At 39.8% G+C, this 25,471-nt stretch overlaps 1 protein-coding gene across 3 annotated transcripts in view; it reads left to right on the forward strand.

The window, feature by feature from the left end:
- Positions 1-25,471, forward strand: part of LOC128690812 (nonsense-mediated mRNA decay factor SMG9) — a 213,738-nt gene that overhangs the window by 118,366 nt on the left and 69,901 nt on the right. For all 3 annotated transcript variants that reach the window (XM_070088201.1, XM_070088202.1, XM_070088203.1), the window contains one exon: positions 9,834-10,013. In XM_070088201.1, the coding sequence (XP_069944302.1) occupies positions 9,834-10,013 (180 nt within the window). The remainder of the gene's footprint in view (positions 1-9,833; positions 10,014-25,471) is intronic.

The raw sequence follows: 25,471 nt of genomic DNA on the forward strand, positions 1-25,471 counted from the left end.
TTAATCCGTGCAAGACACCCAAAAGTTTGAAAAAAAAAATTTTACCACATGAAATATACATTTTCCTACACACAAAGAGAAGGATACATGCACAATAGTAGAGTAGTACATGCACAATATATATTGTGCATGTACTACTCTACTAAATGAAGAATAAATGACACTTACCTTTATTGAAGATGCAGCAATGACTGATGAGACACTGTGTCCTGGGAGTGCCTTTTCCTCCTGAGTACTGTAGGTCCTGTTTGGTATTTTCTTCCAGAACAGGCCTTATCACACTGTGTATGTCACTATGATTCTTAAATCTCTCAAACCAACCTTTGCTGGCTCTAAATTCACCAATATGAGCACTAGTTCCAGGCATTTTCCCTGTTCACCTGGGTGTTAGTCGACTGGTGTGGGTTGCATCCTGGGAGACAAGATTAAGGACCCCAATGGAAATAAGTTAGACAGTCTTCGATGACACTGACTTTTTTGGGCTATCCTGGGTGGCAAATCCTCTGGGGTTAATTGTTTCTTGGTATTCTCAATAAGCCACACCAACAACGGTGCTACAGCAGCAGCAGCAGCAGCTGATGATGTTACAGCAGCAGCAGACGATGCTACAGCAGCAGCAGCAGCAGACGATGCTACAGCAGCAACAGACGATGCTACAGCAGCAGCAGACGATGCTACAGCAGCAACTGACGATGTTACAGCAGCAGCAGACGATGCTACAGCAGCAGCAGCAGCAGACGATGCTACAGCAGCAGCAGCAGCTGACGGTGGTACAGCAGCAACAGACGATGCTACAGCAGCAACAGACGATGCTACAGCAGCAGCAGACGATGCTACAGCAGCAGCAGATGATGCTACAGCAGCAGCAGACGGTACTACAGCAGCAGGAGCAGCTGACGGTGGTACAGCAGCAGCAGCTGACAGTGCAGCAGCAGCTGACGGTGATACAGCAGCAGCAGCAGCTGTACCACCAATAGTAGCGATGGTTGATTGGGGTTTATTATACAACCTGGCCAGCTCGGAGACACGCACTCCACTTTCATACTTATCAATGATCTTTTTCTTCATCTCCATAGTAATTCTCACCCTTATTGCTGTAGGGTTGGCACTAGAAGCTTTCTTGGGGCCCATGGTCACTTATTTTCCAGAAAAAAATCACCAAAAACACTGTAATAATACAAAATGTTCCGATTGTATGCTTGGATGTTACCGTGGAGGCTGGCTGGTAAACAATGCCACCCGCGGAACATGTGAGCGTGGCTCAGGCCGCACATTGGACGCGTCTCGGACGAAGGCCGCTGAGCGGGTTTTTGGGCGCTATGCGGGGCAAAATTTTAGCGATCAAAGCGTCCGCTATGCGGATTGTCCACTATGCAAGGCGTCCGTTATGCGGGGGTCCACTGTATTGTTTACCACTTTTGTTTATTACAATAAACATGCACAAATCTTGTATAATACTAATGTTCTATCATATATTTACATATGTACAATCACTGGACATGTTTTTAGAACTGCTGGAGCTTGTGGAACTCCTGGAAACAAGGCACCATGCACAGAGGTACCTTACATTCCTCACACATAAACCGAGTGTCTTTGCGTCTTTGTTGCCGTCGTTTTGTTTGTGCACAGACAACACATCTCTTCTGAGCAATTTTCTTCTTAGTTTCAGGAAGCTGTATTATGAAGTGATCACCTTCAATCCTCAAACAATTGGGAATATCCTGAGGAGTTCAAGGATGGTTTTGTATAGCAGGTGTTGTTACCTGGTACTTCATTATGAGTTGTCTGACAACAGACAAACAAAATTCACCGTATGGTGGTCTGTTGCCAGTCTTCACTTGTTACATATTATATGCATTGAGCATTGAAATGCCCATGAGATGGAAGAAAAGTTTCATATACCACTTGTAGCTCTTACGAACACAATCAACAAAGCCAATCACATTCATCAACCAAGCGCATGTTTTGTGTATAATCAGTCACTGTCACTGGTTTTCGAATATGTTCATTAGTCATTTTATCAACTTTGCCACTGTCTTACATTTCGTTACAGGGAATGGTTGTCAACAATGTGACATCTCATTTGTCATGCCACCATAATGCCATGATGTCATTGGCAGTAAACACCTGCACCTCATCACCACAAGTGCCTGCGTTGAGCCTGGGCATATGTTTACGATTAGAACGCACTGTGCCACACACATCTGTCTTGTTCACTTGCAAGAAATCACCGAGTAAAGGGCTTGTGTACCAGTTATCGGTATATAATGTATGCCCCTTACCAAGATAAGGTGCCATCATGCTTCTCACTACGTCACCTGAGATACCCAATAACATCCTGATATCTTTCAATGTTTTACTTCCCGTGTATACAACAATATCCAATACCAGGCCACTGTCACAGTCACAGAGTACAAACAGTTTTATACCAAAGCGTTTCCTCTTACTCGGTATATACTGTTTGAATGAGTCTACCTTTGAACAAAATCAAAGATTTGTCAAGTACAAAATTCTTGAATGGATGAAAGTACATGTTGAACTTTTGTTTGAGATACATAAAAACATTTCTAATCTTGTATAACCTGTCACTTCTGTCAGGCCTGGTTTTGTCAGAGAAGTGCAACATATGTAACAGTAAGATAAACCTGTTCACTGGGATGATTTCACTGAAGACCGGGGTAGAAATTAGCTGATCTGTGGACCAGTATGCTTTTATATTATGCTTATAGACATGAGGCATAAGCATTATTGTTGCAAAAAGCAAATACATTTCTGCAGCAGTTGTTCCTTTCCACCTGTGTAGTCTTGACTGTGGTGATGTCATCGTATTTGCCATGGTATACTCAAAATACTTGTTACTTTCCCTGACAATAGTTTCCATCAAGGGCTGGTCAAAGAATAATTCAAAGAATTCCAGTTCATTGGCAGTGGTTCCAAGGGGACAGATAGGTTTAATTCCACTTTGAGAGTCATCAAACTGGTGAGGCTTGGGAACAAAATTGGGATTTTGCTGCCAATCCCACATACGGTTTGCTGGTGGATACTGGACATCGTAGGCTGGTTGTGCTGGTAGTTGTGGTTGTGGTGGGCTGGTGGCTGATGCTCTGCTTTGTCCCTGAACTGAGGAGTCAACAGTGTGGGTCCCAGCCTGGGCTGGTGAGTCATGCATGGTCGTGGCACTATCATCACCACTACCACCATCACCACCAATACCACCACCTACCATTGCCTGTGGTCTATCCATGCCAAGTGTAGCCACATCATCCTCACTTTCACTGTCTATTCCTGGTGTAGGGCCACGGGATGTACTCCGGCTCCTGGACACTGCACAGGGAACACTACCCGAGCGCATGCGGCGGCGTATATACCGACGCTTCACTGGTGAATGTTTCCTCAATATCACTACTCGAATGATCGTTGAGCAATAAAATCTCAATCCACATCACTATCATCATCATTACTGAAGTCAGAGGCCTGGCCATGCGAAAATAGTTTTCTCTTGCGATGAGGTACAACTGACCGTGACTGAGGAGTGCCCACACCAGAGGTAGAAGGTTGAGGATCGTCAGGGTTTTCTGCACTATTATCAATATCCTGGTCATTCCTTTCGGTCACTAACTGATCAAAGCCAAAGAATTCGTCTTCATTTCCACTTCCATCAGAGTCAGAACTATCAGATAGGAAGAGGAGAGTCCCAATTTTCCTTGGAGTGAGAGCTGCCCTCGACGAGGCATGGTGAACATGGGTAACTGAGCCAACGTTCCCACAATGCTATGCGGGTGCCTAGAATTTTTGTTTACGGCGCACACATGCCACACAGACCCATTCTCTCACATGTAGGCCTACCAGCCTTTTTGCGCTAAATTTGACGCCGCTAGAATTTTGGCCTAGATCTACGGTTTGGACCCTGAACATAAAGTCGTAGATCTACAGCACGGACCCTGAAAGGGTTAACTTGTTGAACCATGAACAATCATAAAATACATGAAAATATTGTAAAATATTGTACTAAATATATACATGTTATGGTTTAATAACATGTATGTTATTAAATACCACTGCTTCAACCACTGCCTCCACCAGTGCCTCAACCACTGCCTCAACCACTGTGGCGCACTCCTCGTATTTTGGTACAATTTCTTTCTTCAATTATATCGTGTTTCTCAATTTTTTTACCACAAGGCTGGCACTAGCAAGTTTCGTTGGGCCCATGGTTAATTATGTAGCAGTCGCACTCAATCTACAAGCACCAAACACAATGAATTATTGTGAAATGTTTGAAAGAGTGTGGAGACTAATGCTAACTCCAGCACAAACAAAGCCACACTGACTGACGATGCCTCAACCACTTCTTCCACCACTGCTTCAACCCTTGTATTTTTGTACAATTTCCTTCTTCAATTCTATCGTATTATTATTATTAATACGATAGAATTGAAGAAGGAAATAGTACAAAAATACGAGGGTTGAAGGAGTGGTGGAAGAAGTGGTTGATGCACCGTCAGTCAGTGTGGCTTTGTTTATGCTGGAGTGAGTATTAGTCTCCGCTCTCTTCCAAACATTTCACAATAGTTCATTGTGTTTGGTGCTTGTAGATTGAGTGCGACTGGAGTGGTAGAGGCAGCGGTTGAGGGAGTGGTTTTTAATAGCATGTTATTAATAATACAGTGGACCCCCGCATAACGATGGCATCGCATAGCGATTTTTCCGCATAACGATTACTTTTATCGCAAAATTTTTGCCCCGCATACCGATTAAAAACCCGCATACCGATTTTCGTCCGAGACGCGTCCAATGTGCCCTCAGCCAGCCTCACATGTGCCGCTCCGTCCCATTGTTTACCAGCCAGCCTCCGCGGTAACATCCAAGCATACACTCGGAATATTTTGTATTATTACAGTATTTTCGGTGCTGTTTCTGGAAAATAAGTGACCATGGGCCCCAAGAAAGCTTCTAGTGCCAACCCTACACCTCAAAGGGTAAGAATTACTATAGAGATGAAGAAAGAGATAATTGATAAGTATGAAAGTGGAGTGCGTATAGCCGACCTAGTCAAGCTGTACAAGAAACCCCAATCAACCATCGCTACTATTGTGGGCACCAGAAAGACAATCAAGGAAGCTGTTCTTGCCAAAGGTTCAACTGTGTTTTCGAAACAAAGATCGCAATTGATGGAAGATGTTGAGAGACTCTTATTGGTGTGGATAAATGAAAAACAGATAGCAGGAGATAGCGTCTCTCAAGCGATCATATGTGAAAAGGCTAGGAAGTTGCATGACGATTTAATTAAAAAAATGCCTGCAACTAGTGATGATGTGAGTGAATTTAAGGCCAGCAAAGGTTGGTTTGAGAGATTTAAGAAGCGTAGTGGCATCCATAGTGTGATAAGGCATGGTGAGGCTGCCAGTTCGGACCACAAAGCGGCTGAAAAATATGTGCAGGAATTCAAGGAGTACATAGAAACTGAAGGACTGAAACCTGAACAAGTGTTTAATTGTGATGAAACAGGCCTGTTCTGGAAGAAAATGCCAAGCAGGACCTACATTACTCAGGAGGAAAAGGCACTCCCAGGACATAAGCCTATGAAAGACAGGCTTACTTTGTTGATGTGTGCCAATGCTACTGGTGATTGCAAAGTGAAGCCTTTATTAGTGTATCACTCTGAAACTCCCAGAGCGTTCAGGCAAAAGAATGTCCTCAAGGATAATTTGTGTGTGCTGTGGAGGGCAAACAGTAAGGCATGGGTCACTAGGGAATTTTTCTATAACTGGTTACACCATGCATTTGCCCCCAATGTGAAAAATTACCTAACTGAAAAGAAATTAGAACTTAAGTGCCTCCTGGTGTTAGACAATGCCCCTGGTCATCCTACAGACGTGTCAGAGCGACTTTATGGGGACATGAGCTTCATTAAGGTGAAGTTTTTGCCTCCTAATACCACTCCTCTCCTGCAGCCCATGGACCAGCAGGTTATTTCCAACTTCAAGAAACTGTACACAAAAGCTCTGTTTGAAAGGTGCTTTGTAATGACCTCAGAAACTCAACTGACTCTAAGAGAGTTTTGGAGAGATCACTTTAATATCCTCAATTGTGTAAACCTTATAGGTAAGGCTTGGGAGGAAGTGACAAAGAGGACCTTGAACTCTGCTTGGAAGAAACTGTGGCCAGAATGTGTAGACAAAAGGGATTTTGAAGGGTTTGAGGCTAACCCTGAGAATCCTGTGCCAGTTGAGGAATCCATTGTGGCATTGGGAAAGTCCTTGGGGTTGGAGGTTAGTGGGGAGGATGTGGAAGAGTTGGTGGAGGAGGACAATGAAGAACTAACCACTGATGAGCTGATAGATCAACTTCAAGAGCAAGAGGCCAGACCTGAGGAAACTGGTTCAGAGGAGGGGAGAGAGAAATTGAAGAAGTTGCCTACTACAAAGATAAAGGAAATCTGTGCTAAGTGGCTTGAAGTGCAAACCTTCATGGATGAAAATCACCCTCACACAGCTATTGCAAGCCGTGCTGGTGATTATTACACTGACAATGTTGTGAAACACTTTAGGCAAGTCATAAAGGAACGAGAGGTACAGGCCACTATGGACAGATATCTTGTGCGAAAGAAGTCCAGTGACTCTGAAGCTGGCCCTAGTGGCATTAAAAGAAGAAGGGAAGTAACCCCAGAAAAGGACTTACTACCTCAAGTCCTAATGGAAGGGGATTCCCCTTCTAAACACTAACACACTCTCTCCCCTCCTCCCATCCCATCAATCATCACCAGATCTTCAATAAAAGTAAGTGTCATTTAATTGTGCATGCCTTTTTCAGTTTGTGTGTATTAAAATTAACATTTCATGTGGTAAAAAAAATTTTTTTTCATACTTTTGGGCGTCTTGCACGGATTAATTTTATTTCCATTATTTCTTATGGGGAAAATTGATTCGCATAACGATTATTTCGCATAACGATGAGCCCTCTTGCACGGATTAAAATCGTTAACCGGGGGTCCACTGTAATAATAATACATGTCGGATCAAGTAATACGAACAAAGCTTGACAGTGTGATGAAGACTTATGATGAATGTGTCAGGAGGGAAAAATATGATGCCCTGAATGAACTTTTTGATATCACAAAAGTAAATGGCCAATGCTTATCCTCTGAAGACAAACAGCTGTACCAGCTTCAAGTGGAAAGCAAAGAAGTGGGGTGCTCTACAGGTCAAGTTGAAAGTGAAAATCTATTCATCCTTCAAAAAGACAGCAACTGCCTGCTGAATCAGCTTCAGCATCAACATCTTATGGTCATGCATCGAGTGACAGTGATATTGAATCTGAAGGGAGCAAGTATGAAGATGAAAGTACTACTCCATCAGCCAAAAAACTCAACAAAAGTAAAGTTGGAACCAATATGGTGACCTCCACAAAAGTGTCAACAAGTAAAGCTGCCAAAATATGCAAATAGTTGTCATTTGATGACATTGACAAACCTACACCAAGTCAAGCAGCATTTTACAAGTCAACATACAAAAGGGCTGCTAAATTGAAGGAGGAAATGATTGAAAAGTTACAAATGGAAGAATAGCCTTTGTTTCGATGGAAAGCATATTGAGGAAAATGAGTATCGGGTATTGTACTTAAAAATGAAAGAACCGAAGTAAAACTGGATACACTGTATTTGAAAGATGGCAAGGCTGAAACTATTACTGAAAGAATGGCAAAAGTTGTTGATGAATACAACTTATGGAATGCAATAAAGATTATTGCTGATACAACAAACATTAACACGGAAAAAGAGCGGCGCTGTTGTCAAACTGCAATGAATGTTCTCGGAGAAGGGGATTAGCAAACCACAGTTTATCAGTTGTCAGCATCACGTTCTGGTCAGGATTCTCCGTTTGGTAATGGATGAAATTCTTGGTGCTAAAACCAGTTCTCCAAATATCAAGTATCCATTTGTATCCCAACTGGTGAAGAATTATGAGGAACTAAAGGCACAGTTTGATAATGGAACAGAAGAGATCCTCCATAAATCAGGATGGAGAGGCGATGTAAAGTTTTTGTGCCATCTAACACAAGTGTTTAGATTCTCTGAAGAAAAAGGGCACTTTCCTTTGATTAACTTTCAGAAAATTCCAAACATTAGCAATGTGAGGTGGAATTCAAGAGCCGTTCTAGCTATTCTTGCATTCTTGCATACAAGACAGAAGACTTTGGAGAAGATATGCAGATTCATTTCATACACCTGGGCAGATTATTGGTTTACTTTTCAAGTGTACGATGAAAATTTGTCAAATATTGAAACCTTACAAAAAAAGCACTGAACTCTTTGAAAAATCACTGGAAGCAGGAGCCGTCCACACTCAATATATCGAGAAGTAATCAGTGTGCTGAACGTGCAATAAAAGTTATGCAGGAACTGTTTGCTGGCTGCCTGCAGAAACAAAAACAAACCAACTTCGGTTTATTCTAAGCAATAAGTAGTATTATATGTATAAACATGATGATAATGATGATGTAAACTGTTTCATTTGTTATTAATATCACATGCAATATGCATTCTAGTTAGTTGTTCTCCTTACTCGTTTTTTTTTCATTTAGGGGTGACATTTTCTAAAAATATATTGAAATGAAAGGTCATTTCTTTGCTTTTTGGCAGAAGTTCATCTGATTAAGGTATAGGAATATTGCATTGTAAAAAAAGTTATAACCCAAGTGTACAGAGAACTTTCACGGCACACATAAGTACGATAAGGCACCTAAATTACTGGGAACGGTTGAAGTCCCTTGATTTGAATCCCTGGAATGCAGCGAGAGGGGTACATGATAATATACACTTGGAAAATCCTAGAGGGATTAGTACCAAACTTGCACACGAAAATCACTCCCTATGAAAGAAGACTCGGCAGGAGATGCAACATTTCCCCAATGAAAAGCAGGGGTGCCATGAGTACACTGAGAGTCAACACAATAAGTGTCAGGGGCCCCAAGACTCAACTGCTTCCGAGCATGCATAAGGGGGATTACCAGTAGACCTCTGGCTGTCTTCAAGAAGGCACTGGACAGGCACCTAAAGTCAGTACCTGACCAGCTGGGCTGTGGTTCATATGTCACTTTGTGTTCTGCCAGCACTAACAGCCTGGTTGATGAGACCCTGATCCACCACAAGGCCTGGTCTCAGACCGGGCTGCAGAGGCATTGACCCCAAAACCCTCTCCAGGTATACTCCAGGTGTGTAGATAGTTGATGTTAGCTGTATCAATCAAAATGGCCAACTGTGGTGTCACCCTGTAACCTGTATCTTCACTACATCATAAATTCTATACAATTTTCTCTTAATAACATATTTCAAAATTATGTGAATGCAGCTATATAATAGGTAAATGACTGTTTAAAGCTCAAGAATGTGCAGTTAAATTGTAATTGTTACACTAGCCATGTGAGTAACCTACCAGCCATAATAAATGCTGCCACTTCTACTTACCCATAATTTCAACTACAGAGTTTCATGCCTAATTGTTTTGGCACCTCCAGCATCATTTTTAGTCCTTTTGGGTACCAAGATTATTTTTTTTTTATTCAGTATTATAAGGGTTTAAAATATTTATTGCCACTTTTCTCCACCTTTCCATTTTGAGTATTGTATAAGCTGAGCTCTCTTCTTTCAACAAACTGGCAGTATCCCACCAAAGCAGGGTGGCCCAAAAAGAAAAACATAAATTTCTCTTTTTAACTTTAGTAATGTATACAGGAGAAGGGGTTACTAGTCCCTTGCTCCTGGTATAAACTGATATTCCTTCACAAATGTATTTGTTTTAGAATAGCAAACTAATACCCATTTCCTTTTGTAGGTCATGCATATTCCGCCCAGAAAGCCTTGAACAGATAATTTCAGGCCTTCATGGAACAAACGGAATTGATATTTACATAACAAATGAGCGTCTTATTGTTTTGGACTGTCAGCCACTCCTCTCTCCATCTATCATGGATCGCCTGATTACACAGGAAAAGAAGTTTACATCAGATTACAAGTAAGTTAAGTCATCTGTTGGATTGCAACTAATTTATACAGAAGGGCCCCAACTAACAGATACTTGAGCGATGTGCCTCTCCACTTACAAACAGGGTACTTGGTAATTAAAATTGTACAACTACTAGACTGCAGTAGTAACCTGTGAAACAATTATTCAATGTATTATTATGTTCTAGTAACCTGTGAAATAATTACTCAATGTGATATTGTATTCTGTCCAAACAACCTGTTTTTAAGTTGAAATGCCAGGAATGCAACTTGCTTGTAAGTTGAGGACCTGGATGATAATATAGCTAGTGTCTGGTTTCTTAGTTTCAGTTACCAAGCTTACTATTAAAATGCACAGGGAAGAGTGTGTATTTATCTACTTTGTAACAAAAATTAAGTTATGTTTGTGGTGTTTTGTTTTAATTTTCTTTATTCATAATTTTTTAAAATTTAAAGTGGTTGTAGCATGTGTTTTTGTATCCCATTCTAGCATTGTTCTACAGAAATGCTTTCTAGTGTCTCTTTTGATATTGATTTTTTTAACACATCGGTTGTTTCCCACCAAGGCAGGGTGAACCAAAAAGAAAGAAAAAACCCTAAAAGAAAGAAAAAACTTTCATCATTGAACACTTTCACCGTCATTCAGACACAATTACAGTGGACCCCCGGATTAAGCCGTCATCAGAATAAGCAGTATTTGGAATAAGTAACGTTTTTTTGTCAAAATATTAGCTCGGTGAACGTCGCTGAACTCGGTATAAGTCATTCGTCCGGAACGTATCCGCGCGACCTGAGCGACCCTGACACTCCATGTGATGGTCCTCCATCACAAATCAGGCATCATTGGGACCTGTAGTGTGCCGGATTGCAGAGTGGTTAGGTTAGAATACACTTAATAAAATTAACCAACTTGACTTACACAGTTCATTAAACATCGGCAAAAATCAAACATTTCCGCTACTTTGAGCTCAATTTCAAGGTACTTTTCGTCATGAAAGCAATCAAAATTATGTCTATTTCTGTAATATATCTTCCATTCTATTAAATGAGTCCAAAAAATGAGAATACAACCATAAAAACCATACGAAAATATACTGCAAAGAGGCAGCTAATGGCTGAGAAGTTAACTCCCTTATTTATCATCCATCTTTTTTATTTTTGTTGTACATTAAGAAGCATCTTTCCATCATACATTGCCCAAGTTTCAATGAGATAGCCCAACAAACGACCGAGAAAAAAATATTTACCAAAAATCATATATGGCAATCCCAAGCCAGGTACTGGAAATAAGTCACTTTGTCTGACTTTTCTGGGTTATTCTATGTTCTCTATACATACACTGCTATGTATGATAATCTATGTAACTGTATTTGTGTATACCTGAATAAACTTATTTACTTCTAGTCTGTCAACTGAGTACAAGAAACTGCCCATTCACTTATTTCAACTACCCAATAAAGTCAGAAATTGGCAATTTGGCCGATTTCACACAAATTTCAACAGATTCCAATTTCAAAATAGGATCCAGAATAGACAATGTAGACATTCCTGGCACTAAAATAACATTTTCTCTGTTCATTAGTCATGGCTACAGGCCCCTCTTATATTACTCTTGCTTTTCATTTGGAATTTTTATTCACAAAAAAATAAAAGATTTACTGTTATGCAGACTGCTGCATTATTGTAATAATTGTATAAATACTGTCAACCCATTCTTGACTCCATATTGGAATTTGGACTGGCAGGCAGACAGGTATTGGATGGTGACGTCATTTGTTTACTCTTGAGCTTCACTAAAGAATAGAACATTTTCGCTACTGTGAGCGCAATTTCAAGGTACTTTTCGTCATGAAAGCAATCAAAATCATATCTATTTCTGTAATATATCTTTCATTCTATCAAATGAGACCGAAAAAATGAGAATATAACCATAAAAACCGTACAAAAATATACCGCTAAGCGGCCGCTAATGGCTGAGAAATGAACTCCGCTATTTATGGTCTGATTTGTCATTTTTGGTGTACATTAATAAGTATCTTTCCATCATACATTGCCCAAGTTTGAAAAAAATAACCCAACAAACAACTGAGAAAATATAATAATAATATCTTTATTTACTACACGTACATGTACAAGATATACAGGCCTAGCTGACATCAGTGACATATGACTGTATAGAAAGCTGCTTGTTATGCAGAGTATTTCAAGAAAATTAGGTCAGTGTCCCAGGATAACACCCACTCTAGTCGGCTAACACCCAAGTACCCATTTACAGTAGGGCCCCGCTTATACGGCTGGTTAGGTTCCAGGCTACCGCCGTAAAGCGGAAACCACCATAAAGTGGAACACCCTTTTTTTTCCTTGTAAATGCATATAAATGCTAGATAATGTATTTACACTGACATATATTAAATTAGCAATAGAACTAGGCATTAAAAAGCACAATGAAAAGTAAAATTACACACAGTACATTTATTACATACCTTTAATTACTTAATATGAATGTGTGAGAGGTCAGTGGCAATGTAGTTACTGAATCAAATCATGAGATGGCAGACCATCATCCTCTAATTCTTCAACTAATTTGATTCGTTTTGGAGACTTGTGTGAAGCTTTTGAAGGGGTGTATGTTGATGTTGAAGGCTGTTGAAGGCTAGCTGTTGATGTTGAAGGCTGTTGAAGGCTGGCTATTGATGTTGAAGGTTGCCATGATATTTTCTTAAAGTAGGAAAGCATTGAACTTTGCCTCATGGATTTTTTTTTCCTTTCCCTTAAAATTTCTTTATAGCATGTAGCATCATGGGAAAGGGATGCATTCACTGTTGAACTTCGTTCAAAATTTGGATCATTTTATTTATTATTATCACACTGGCCGATTCCCACCAAGGCAGGGTGGCCCGAAAAAGAAAAACTTTCACCATCATTCACTCCATCACTGTCTTGCCAGAAGGGTGCTTTACACTACAGTTTTTAAACTGCAACATTAACACCCGTCCTTCAGAGTGCAGGCACTGTACTTCCCATCTCCAGGACTCAAGTCCGGCCTGCCGGTTTCCCTGAATCCGTTCATAAATGTTACTTTGCTCACACTCCAACAGCACGTCAAGTATTAAAAACCATTTGTCTCCATTCACTCCTATCAAACACGCTCACGCATGCCTGCTGGAAGTCCAAGCTCCTCGCACACAAAACCTCCTTTACCCCCTCCCTCCAACCTTTCCTAGGCCAACCCCTACCCCGCCTTCCTTCCACTACAGACTGATATACTCTTGAAGTCATTCTGTTTCGCTCCATTCTCTCTACATGTCCGAACCACCTCAAGAACCCTTCCTCAGCCCTCTGGACAACAGTTTTGGTAATCCCGCACCTCCTTCTAACTTCCAAACTACGAATTCTCTGCATTATATTCACACCACACATTGCCCTCAGACATGACATCTCCACTGCCTCCAGCCTTCTCCTCGCTGCAACATTCATCACCCACGCTTCACACCCATATAAGAGCGTTGGTAAAACTATACTCTCATACATTCCCCTCTTTGCCTCCAAGGACAAAGTTCTTTGTCTCAACAGACTCCTAAGTGCACCACTCACTCTTTTTCCCTCATAAATTCTATGATTCACCTCATCTTGCATAGACCCATCCGCTGACACGTCCACTCCCAAATATCTGAATACGTTCACCTCCTCCATACTCTCTCCCTCCAATCTGATATCCAATCTTTCATCACCTAATCTTTTTGTTATCTTCATAACCTTACTCTTTCCTGTATTCACCTTTAATTTTCTTCTTTTGCACACCCTACCAAATTCATCCACCAATCTCTGCAACTTCTCTTCAGAATCTCCCAAGAGCACAGTGTCATCAGCAAAGAGCAGCTGTGACAACTCCCACTTTGTGTGTGATTCTTTATCTTTTAACTCCACGCCTCTTGCCAAGACCCTCGCATTTACTTCTCTTACAACCCCATCTATAAATATATTAAACAACCACGGTGACATCACACATCCTTGTCTAAGGCCTACTTTTACTGGGAAAAAATTTCTCTCTTTCCTACATACTCTAACTTGAGCCTCACTATCCTCGTAAAAACTCTTCACTGCTTTCAGTAACCTACCTCCTACACCATACACTTGCAACATCTGCCACATTGCCCCCTTATCCACCCTGTTATACGCCTTTTCCAAATCCATAAATGCCACAAAGACCTCTTTAGCCTTATCTAAATACTGTTCACTTATATGTTTCACTGTAAACACCTGGTCCACACACCCCCTACCTTTCCTAAAGCCTCCTTGTTCATCTGCTATCCTATTCTCCGTCTTACTCTTAATTCTTTCAATTATAACTCTACCATACACTTTACCAGGTATACTCAACAGACTTATCCCCCTATAATTTTTGCACTCTCTTTTATCCCCTTTGCCTTTATACAAAGGAACTATGCATGCTCTCTGCCAATCCCTAGGTACCCTACCCTCTTCCATACATTTATTAAATAATTGCACCAACCACTCCAAAACTATATCCCCACCTGCTTTAACATTTCTATCTTTATCCCATCAATCCCGGCTGCCTTACCCCCTTTCATTTTACCTACTGCCTCACGAACTTCCCCCACACTCACAACTGGCTCTTCCTCACTCCTACAAGATGTTATTCCTCCTTGCCCCATACACGTAATCACAGCTTCCCTATCTTCATCAACATTTAACAATTCCTCAAAATATTCCCTCCATCTTCCCAATACCTCTAACTCTCCATTTAATAACTCTCCTCTCCTATTTTTAACTGACAAATCCATTTGTTCTCTAGGCTTTCTTAACTTGTTAATCTCACTCCAAAACTTTTTCTTATTTTCAACAAAATTTGTTGATAACATCTCACCCACTCTCTCATTTGCTCTCTTTTTACATTGCTTCACCACTCTCTTAACCTCTCTCTTTTTCTCCATATACTCTTCCCTCTTTGCATCACTTCTACTTTGTAAAAACTTCTCATATGCTAACTTTTTCTCCCTTACTACTCTCTTTACATCATCATTCCACCAATCGCTCCTCTTCCCTCCTGCACCCACTTTCCTGTAACCACAAACTTCTGCTGAACACACTAACACTACATTTTTAAACCTACCCCATACCTCTTTGACCCCATTGCCTATGCTCTCATTAGCCCATCTATCCTCCAATAGCTGTTTATATCTTACCCTAACTGCCTCCTCTTTTAGTTTATAAACCTTCACCTCTCTCTTCCCTGATGCTTCTATTCTCCTTGTATCCCATCTACCTTTTACTCTGTGTAGCTACAACTAGAAAGTGATCTGATATATCTGTGGCCCCTCTATAAACATGTACATCCTGAAGTCTACTCAACAGTCTTTTATCTACCAATACATAATCCAACAAACTACTGTCATTTCGCCCTACATCATATCTTGTATACTTATTTATCCTCTTTTTCTTAAAATATGTATTACCTATAACTAAACCCCTTTCTATACAAAGTTCAATCAAAGGGCTCCCATTATCATTTACACCTGGCACCCCAAACTTACCTACCACACCCTCTCTAAAAGTTTCTCCTACTTGGATCAATCTTCTCAAAAATTGCCATTGCTATTTCTGTATGGTTGATAGCTTCTTCCAAATCCTGGGTTTTCATTTCTTTAATGGTAACAGGACTATCATTAGGATGGATCTCCTCTTCATGAAATTTCTTTCTTTGCTCTTCAATCAGAAGAAGGTCTTGGTCTGTCAGAGCCTCATCATGAGAGAGAAGCAATTCTTCCACATCCTCAGTCTCCACTTCCAGTTCTAATTCCCTTGCCATGTCCACAACATTTACACACACTTCCCCCACTGGATTCCCAAAACCTTCAAAATCATCCATAAGTTCAGGAATCAGATTCTTCCAAACACCTTTGAGCGTAGTTTCTTTAACTTCTTTCCATGCATCTCTAATATTTTTAATACCATTCAAAATTGTGAAACCTTTCCAAAAGGTTTTTAATTTATTTTGTTTAGGCCCAGGCATTTTATCACTGTCTAGGAAATTTACAGCCTTACTGAAAGTTCTTCTTAGGTAATAAGATTTAAAGGCTGCAATTACACCTTGGTCCATCGGCTGCAGTAATGAAGTTGTGTTTGCAGGTATAAAAGCAACATTTATCTCCCTGTACATTCCATGTAGAGCTGTAGGGTGGGCAGGGGCATTGTCTAAAACAAGTAAAACATTAAAAGGAATTTTCTTTTCCTTGCAGTAAGCCTCAACTGTAGGCTTAAAATAGTCTGTGAACCAACTTATGAAAAGATTGGCAGTCATCCAAGCTTTCGAATTAGATTTATAATAAACTGGGAGGCTGCCTTTTGCATAGTTCTTTAGGGCCCTAGGATTCTCTGGGTGATAAATCATCATAGGTTTTAACTTGCAGTCACCAGCTGCATTAGCTCCTAGCAAGAGTGTTAGCCTGTCTTTTGCATCTTTGAAGCCAGGCATTGACTTCTCTTCCTTAGCAATAAATGTCCTAGATGGCATCTTCCAAAATAATGCAGTCTCATCCACATTAAAAATCTGTTGCTTGGTATATCCACCACATTCTATTATCTCGGCTAGTTCATGTGGATAATTTTCTGCAGCTAAATTGTCAGCGCTTGCAGCTTCACCCTGCACTCTGATGTTGTGAAGTTGACTTCTTTCCTTAAACCTATTAAACCAGCCTCTGCTAGCTGAGAATTTATCTTAAGCAGCTTCCTCCCCTCTCTCAGCCTTCATAGAATTGAAGAGACTTAGGGCCTTGGACTGGATAATGGGTCTGCTTAAAGGCACATTGTGACTAGTCTGATTATCAATCCACACCATTTAAAGATTTTTCCATGTCAGCAATAAGGTTATCACATTTTCTTATAACTTTAGTGGTCACTGGTGTAGCACTTTTAACTTCCTGGAACACTTTCTCCTTATTGTTCACAACTGTACTAACTGTTTGACGAGCCAAACCAAGCTTACGTGCTATCTCAGCCATTGACATACCTTGTTCACTAAGTTTAATCATTTCTAACTTGGCACTCAAAATAAGAGGCTTACGACTCTTCTTTTTATCACAACTAAGCTTAGATGCCATCGTCAACAAGAGCCAATTAGTTAACGAAGAGCAAACAAGAGAGAATGAGATACACGGAGCTCAGACAGCGTAAAAACACAAACTGAACGGGTTGTGGACGATCACTCGGTCAGGCGAAATAGACGGTATTAGTACGTGTCCAGTTTTAGTTCATTCATGTACGTTTGTAAGAGTTTGTGAAACTTTTACCTTATAATATTTTTTTTATTATTATAATAATTAAATCACGAAACAAATACTCTTACACTGTGTACAAGTTGTACAAGTTAGTACAGAATAATAAACAGCAACACTCCTATTCTCATGCAACACACCATTTTTAGAGTGAATGATGATTTTTTTTATTATTATTATCACACTGGCCGATTCCCACCAAGGCAGGGTGGCCCGAAAAAGAAAAACTTTCACCATCATTCACTCCATCACTGTCTTGCCAGAAGGGTGCTTTACACTACAGTTTTTGAACTGCAACATTAACACCCCTCCTTCAGAGTGCAGGCACTGTACTTCCCATCTCCAGGACTCAAGTCCTGCCTCCCGGTTTCCCTGAACCCCTTCATAAATGTTACTTTGCTCACACTCCAACAGCACGTCAAGTATTAAAAACCATTTGTCTCCATTCACTCCTATCAAACACGCTGGAAGTCCAAGCCCCTCGCACACAAAACCTCCTTTTCCCCCTCCCTCCAACCTTTCCTAGGCCGACCCCTACCCCGCCTTCCTTCCACTACAGACTGATACACTCTTGAAGTCACTCTGTTTTGCTCCATTCTCTCTACATGTCCGAACCACCTCAACAACCCTTCCTCAGCCCTCTGGACAACAGTTTTGGTAATCTCGCACCTCCTCCTAACTTCCAAACTACGAATTCTCTGCATTATATTCACACCACACATTGCCCTCAGACATGACATCTCCACTGCCTCCAGCCTTCTCCTCGCTGCAACATTCATCACCCATGCTTCACACCCATATAAGAGCGTTGGTAAAACTATACTCTCATACATTCCCCTCTTTGCCTCCAAGGACAAAGTTCTTTGTCTCCACAGACTCCTAAGTGCACCACTCACCCTTTTCCCCTCATCAATTCTATGATTCACCTCATCTTTCATAGACCCATCCGCTGACACGTCCACTCCCAAATATCTGAATATCTCCCTCCAATCTGATATCCAATCTTTCATCACCTAATCTTTTTGTTATCCTCATAACCTTACTCTTTCCTGTATTCACTTTTAATTTTCTTCTTTTACACACACTACCAAATTCATCCACCAATCTCTGCAACTTCTCTTCAGCATCTCCCAAGAGCACAGTGTCATCAGCAGAAAGCAACTGTGACAACTCCCACTTTATGTTTGATTCTTTATCTTTTAACTCCACGCCTCTTGCCAAGACCCTCGCATTTACTTCTCTTACAACCCCATCTATAAATATATTAAACAACCACGGTGACATCACACATCCTTGTCTAAGGCCTACTTTTACTTGGAAATAATTTCCCTCTTTCCTACATACTCTAACTTGAGCCTCACTATCCTCGTAAAAACTCTTCACTGCTTTCAGTAACCTACCTCCTACATCATACACCTGCAACATCTGCCACATTGCAACCCTATCCACCCTGTCATATGCCTTTTCCAAATCCATAAATGCCACAAAGACCTCTTTAGCCTTATCTAAATACTGTTCACTTATATGTTTCACTGTAAACACCTGGTCCACACACCCCCTACCTTTCCTAAAGCCTCCTTGTTCATCTGCTGTCCTATTCTCCGTCTTACTCTTAATTCTTTCAATAATATTATTATTATTATTATTATAATCATAATAAAAAAGAAGTGCTAGACCCACAAGGGTCGTGAATAACTATAATTTGAAGGCATATGAAAGGAATATTTTTCTACAGTTATCCCTAGTAACAGGTGACGGACTAGAGAAAACGTAATTCTTCTGACACTTCTACAAACCGTTTGGTAAACATCTCATATTTGTATAAATTTTTATACTGTGGGTGCATGTATCATGTTTGTGTGTTACATAATTTGTTTCTTATATAATTTTGAAAAAATATCATATATTAAGGGAAATGTCTATACAGTGGACCCCCGCATAACGATCACCTCCAAATGCGACCAATTATGTAAGTGTATTTATGTAAGTGCGTTTGTACGTGTATGTTTGGGGGTCTGAAATTGACTAATCTACTTCACAATATTCCTTATGGGAAAAAATTCGGTCAGTACTGGCACCTGAACATACTACTGGAATGAAAAAAGTTCGTTAACCGGGGGTCCACTGTATTAATGTAATATGCGACATTAATGTGCCCGAGATTATTATTATTATTATTATTATTATTATTATTATTATTATTATTATTATTATTATTATTATTATTATTATTATTATAGCATCAAGAGTAGAGAGATTCTTAGTGATTTTAATGTGTACCTACATGCCAGCACAGTGTGTAAGTTTATTTAGGTACAGGTGTACACAAGTTTAATTATCAAGTACAGTACGTATAAAATATACAATAACTTTAAAACACTTGAAATTTTGGAAAGTTTCCAGACATAATAAGATGTGCTCAGGGAGAATGTAAACAAACTGGATGGGCCGCTGTGACCGTATTAGAAAAACAGGTGGGGGGAGCCGTATAGCGAGTTTTGGTCATAATTTGAAATGTCCGTATTAGCGGAACACCATAAAGCGGGGCCCTACTGTACTGATGGGTAAACATAGACAACAGGTGTAAAGAAACACGCCTAATGTTTCTACCCTGGCTGGGAATTGAATATTTACCAAAAATCATATATGGCGAACCCAAGCCAGGTACTAAAAATAAGCCACGTTGACTTTTTTGGGTTATCCTAGGTTCTCTACACATATGCTGCTATGATTGATGATCTATATAGAGAAAATAACTTTTTTGTTTCAGGTTTATGGTGGAGTACGAGTGTATATCACAGCCCTGTGCTATACTCCGTTTTCTCTTATATAAGCCCCCAAGACAGGGATAGGAGAATGGTATTTCTATACCATATCCTCTTTATACCTCCGTCGAACTGCTTGGTGTTATGCCAAATATTATTTATTCTGGAGTATTTAACATGTTTTATGTTATTTATATTGTTTTTTATGTCATATTAGATCATTTGTGATAGGCAAATAAGCTGTAGTGTTGATATGGAGAATATATCATAGCCAAATTTAAATCAAAAGACCAGCAAAAACCCCTCACAGTTATAAACATCTACAGAGTACCACAGTCAGACATTTATCACTTTAGTGAAAAACTAGGAAACATGATTACTGATGCACACAAGAATAAAGACCACCTACTACTAACAGGTGATTTCAACATAAACATACTACACGACCAGGACCCACAAGTAACTGAATTCACAAACACAGTGAGTAACTGCCTGTTGCTACCAGCATTATCTAAACCTATAAGAATCTCCGAGACAAGCATCTCCTTAACCCTTTGAGGTCAACAGGCCCTCTCCGAGACTCGTTCTCATGGTCGGCTAAATTTAAAAAAAAAAAAAAAAAATTTCTTTTGAAAATAGAGAATCTTTTCCCGATCATAGTGACACCAAAAGTTTGAAATTTGATGGAAAACTTACGGAATTATGCTCTCGCAAATTTAGCGGTCTCGGCGAAGTTTACACATCTGCGATTTTGCCCAATTTGAGCCCCATTTTCGGCCAATTCCACTGTACTAGTTGACAAAAAACATGAATATTTCGCTAGAACTCCATTTTTTCTATCGAATGAGTGCCAGAAACCAATTTCAACTATCCAGTAGAGTGGTCAGAATTTAGCAATTTTGCCAATTTCACGCAAATTTCAAAAGATGCCAATTTCCGAATAGGGTCCAGAATAAACAAGAAAGACATTCCTGGCACTAAAATGACATTTCCTCTGTTCATTAGTCACGTCTCAAGGCGCCTCTTACATTCCTTTGCTTTCCACTTTGAATTTTTATTCTCACAAAAAATATAAGATTTACTGTTATGCAGAGTACTGCATTAGTGTAAAAACTGGTATAAATAATATTGGTGCACTTGCAAAAGAATATTAGACTCACCAGTTGACGTGTATTGGACGCTTGGCATGATTTGTTTACTTTTGAACTTTGGTAAAAATCGAACATTTCTGCTATTTTGAGCTCAATTTCAAGGTACTTTTCATTGTAAAACCAGTCAAAATCATCTCAATTTCTGTAATATGTCTTCCATTCTATAAAATGAGACCAAGAAAACTAGAATACAACAATAAATACCATGCGAAAATACAGTGCAAAGTCGCTGTTTTATTCCAAAAAAAAAATGGTCAAAGTTTTTTTTTTTTCATTATGCACTGTGTGCTGCAGGATTTATTTTATACTGTGCACACTAACTACATAGACCCATTCTTTCATATGTAGGCCTACCAGCTTTCTCCCACTAGATTTGAGGGCGCTAGAGTTTAGGCGTAGTAGTACGTCAAAAACCCTGGGTTGTAAGCCGTACTAGTACGGCCGAAACCCTCAAAGGGTTAATGGACAGTGTACTGTGTCGGTGCTTTACATAATGAAAAGCATTTCTTTTATTCATTGGAACCATGGCTAGGGCTAAAAGTAAGCACGTTAAAACAATAAATGGCGAAAAAGAAATTGGAATGACTTATGCAGCAAGTAGTGCCACCAAACAGTGCCAGCAGATTGGTGTGGCGACCCTGGAAATTTGAAATTATACTACCCAAAATTAGTGCCGAATAACTGAAGGAACCGAATAACTGATTGCCGGATTTGTGATGGCGGACCTGTAGTCTGCATAACAGTAAATCTTCTTTTTTTTGTTTGAATAAAAATTCAAAATAGAAAGCAAGAGGATTATAATAAGGGTCTGGAGATGTGGCTGATGAACAGAGAAAATGTTATTTTAGTGCCAGGTATGTCTGCATTGTTCATTCTGGACCCTATTTTGAAATTGACATTTTTTAATTTTTGTGAAATTGGCCAAATTGCCAATTTCTGACAACTTTATTGGGTAGTTGAAATAGGTAAATGGGCAGTTTCTTGTACTCAATCGATAGGACAGATGGATTTCTAAAGAAATAGCTATGAGTTTGGTGGATTGGAACAATGGAATTGACTGAAAATAGGGCTCAAAGTGGAGAAAATTGTCGATGTGTAAATGTCGTTGAGGTTGCAAACTTCGTGAGAGTGTAATTCCGTAAGTTTTCCATCAAATTTTATACTTTTGGTGTCATTACCATCGGGAAAAGATTATCTATCATTTCATAAGAATTTTTTTTTTTTTGTATGTATTTTGCAACACCAGGAGGCACCTCAGGATTTGGGGTTGCGACAGTCAAAGGGTTAACAATGTAGCAAGTAAGTTAAGTGATTATTCGATAAAAAAGGAGAGCATGAAACTGACTCTTCCATTGTTGTTGGAGGTACATGTATATAGGGCTACTGACTAGCACCACTGCCTCTGCTGCTGTCTTCTTCGCCACTGTGTAAGGCTTATCTTTCAGTGGCCCTTATACACCCAACAACAAACAACACATCACCACTCGTGACATTCTTAATGCCATATTTTATTCATTCTAGAGTATATATCATGTTTCTATGTTATTAATATTGTTTATGTCATATTAGATGAATTGTGCTAGATAAATAAGCCATGGAGCTGATATTAGTGTCATATTGAAAGACTATCTTGTCCTGTCTCCCAACACAGTTCCTAACCTAAGCCAGAAACAGACCTCTCTGGAACACTTTTTTGAGCAACAGGGGTCCAGTGACTCTCAAGCTGGTCCTAGTGACATTAAAAAACAAAGAAGGGAAGTAATCCAGGATAAGGACTTGGTACCTGAAGTCTTTATGGAAGGGGATTCCCATTTCAAACACTTGTAAACTCCTCCATCCTCTTCCCTCCTCCTGTCTTCAATAAAGGTATGTGTGATGTTATTATTGTTTTATTCTTCATGTATCATTGTTTTCTGTGTAGGTGAATGTATATTTCATGTAGAGAAATTTTTTTTAATACTTTTGAGTATCTGAAACAGATTAATTGGATTTCCATTATTTCTTATGGGAAAAATTAATTCTGGATAAGTCAGCCTCTCTCGGGAATGGATTAATTACGTAATCTGGGGGTCCACTGTACTGTGTAGAGGCGCTCAGATACGACAGTTCAGACGTCCCTCCAAACTTCCAATATCCTGAACCCCTTAACTGTCCAAACGTAGATCTACGTTCTTACCGCTAGCGCTCCAAACGTAGATCTATGTTTTATTTTTCCTGCCTCGAAATTTGGCACAATTGGCCTAAGATGCCTGGTCAGCATAGAATGGGTCTTAACCCTCGGTGTGTGCTGTATTAAAAAAATCTGGGACCATTTAGTACCTTGTGGGAGCACCAGTTCAATTGAGCGCCTGCTAGGGCAAACAGCGCGGCAAATGCCAAGGATTCACTGATGTGATGTCATGTATTAACACTCCCCTTTTAAGAGGAAAGTGTCATCTTGCCAGAATGTTCTATAACCTATGCCCTAAGTAAAAAGAAACAAGTCTGGAAATGTAATTTCGGCATGTTGGCTGATTGACTGTCTCTGTTTCTGTCTGTCTGTATCTATCTCTGTCTCTATCTCACAGGAATCCATATTTAAATACAATTATACATAGTGTAAATTACCTAGGATAACCCAAAAAATCCAGAGAGTGCTATTCTGGAGCTGTAATTTCAGAAGGCTGGCTGGCCGGCAGCTGGCTGATTGGCTGCATCTCCCTCTCTGTCTGTCTGTATCTATCTCTGTCTCTATATCTGTCTCTATCTCACAGGAACACATACATAAATACAATTCTACATAGTGTAAATTGCCTAGGATAACCCAAAAAATCCAGACAAAGAGCTATACAGTAGGGCCCCACTTACACAGCAGATTAGGCTCCAGGCTACTGCCGTAAAGCAGAAATCACCGTAAAGTGGAACACCTCTTTTTTCCACTTGTAAATGCATACAAATACTAGATAATAAGTTTACACTAACACATATTAAGTTAATATGTAGGTTTATTCAGATATACACAAATGCAGTTACATAGATTATCATGAACATTAAAATGGTATAAAATACCGACAGGTTGTTAGGTAAGACACATATGCAACAGTTAGGTATCTTTATTTCGAAACATTTCGCCTACACAGTAGGCTTCTTCAGTCGAGTACAGAAAAGTTGATAGAAGCAGAAGAGACTTGAAGACGATGTAATCAGTCCATTACCCTTAAAGTTTTGAGGTGGTCAGTCCCTCAGTCTGGAGAAGAGCATTGTTCCATTGTCTGAAACAATATTGTTTCAGACTATGGAACAATGCTCTTCTCCAGACTGAGGGACTGACCACCTCAAAACTTTAAGGGTAATGGACTGATTACATCGTCTTCAAGTCTCTTCTGCTTCTATCAACTTTTCTGTACTCGACTGAAGAAGCCTACTGTGTAGGCGAAATGTTTCGAAATAAAGATACCTAACTGTTGCAAATGTGTCTTACCTAACAACATAGATTATCATACATAGCAGCATAAGTGTAAAGTACCTAGGATAGCCCAAAAAAGTCACAATGTGACTTATTTCCATTGGGGTTAGCAGTAGAACTAGGTATTAAAAACAATAAAAAAGTAAAATACACATATAGTGCACTCATTACTTACCTTAAAATATTTATAGTCTTAATCTAGGCTGAGACAAGCAGTGTTTATTGTAAGAAATCAAGTGTGGTATGTATAATAGTGTATAGGTGTGATAAAAGAGAAAAAGGTAGCTTATGAGAGGTGTTTACAAAGCAGAAGTGTTATATGAAGAGTAAGAGTACATGGAGAGTAAAAGAAAGGTGAAGAGAATGGTGAGAGAGTGCAAAAGGAGAGCAGATGATAGAGTGGGAGAGGCACTGTCAAGGAATTTTAATGAAAATAAGAAAAAATTTTGGAGCGAGTTAAACAAGTTAAGAAAGCCTAGGGAACGAATGGATATGTCAGTTGAAAACAGAGTAGGGGATTTAGTGGATGGGGAGCTGGAGGTATTGGGTAGATGGCGAGAATATTTTGAGGAACTTTTAAATGTCGATGAAGAAATGGAGGTGGTAATTTCATGCACTAGCCAGGGAGATATACCATCTTGTAGGAGTAAAGAAGAGCAGGATGTGAGTGTGGGGGAGGTGAGTGAGGCATTACGTAGAATGAAAGGGGGTAAAGCAGCTGGAACTGACGGGATCAAGACAGAAATGTTAAAAGCAGGGGGGAATGTAGTGTTGGTGTGGTTGGTATTTTTGTTTAATATATGTATGAAAGA

Source organism: Cherax quadricarinatus, chromosome 24 (assembly GCF_038502225.1).
Source record: "Cherax quadricarinatus isolate ZL_2023a chromosome 24, ASM3850222v1, whole genome shotgun sequence".
Classification (NCBI taxonomy): Eukaryota; Metazoa; Arthropoda; class Malacostraca; order Decapoda; family Parastacidae; genus Cherax; species Cherax quadricarinatus.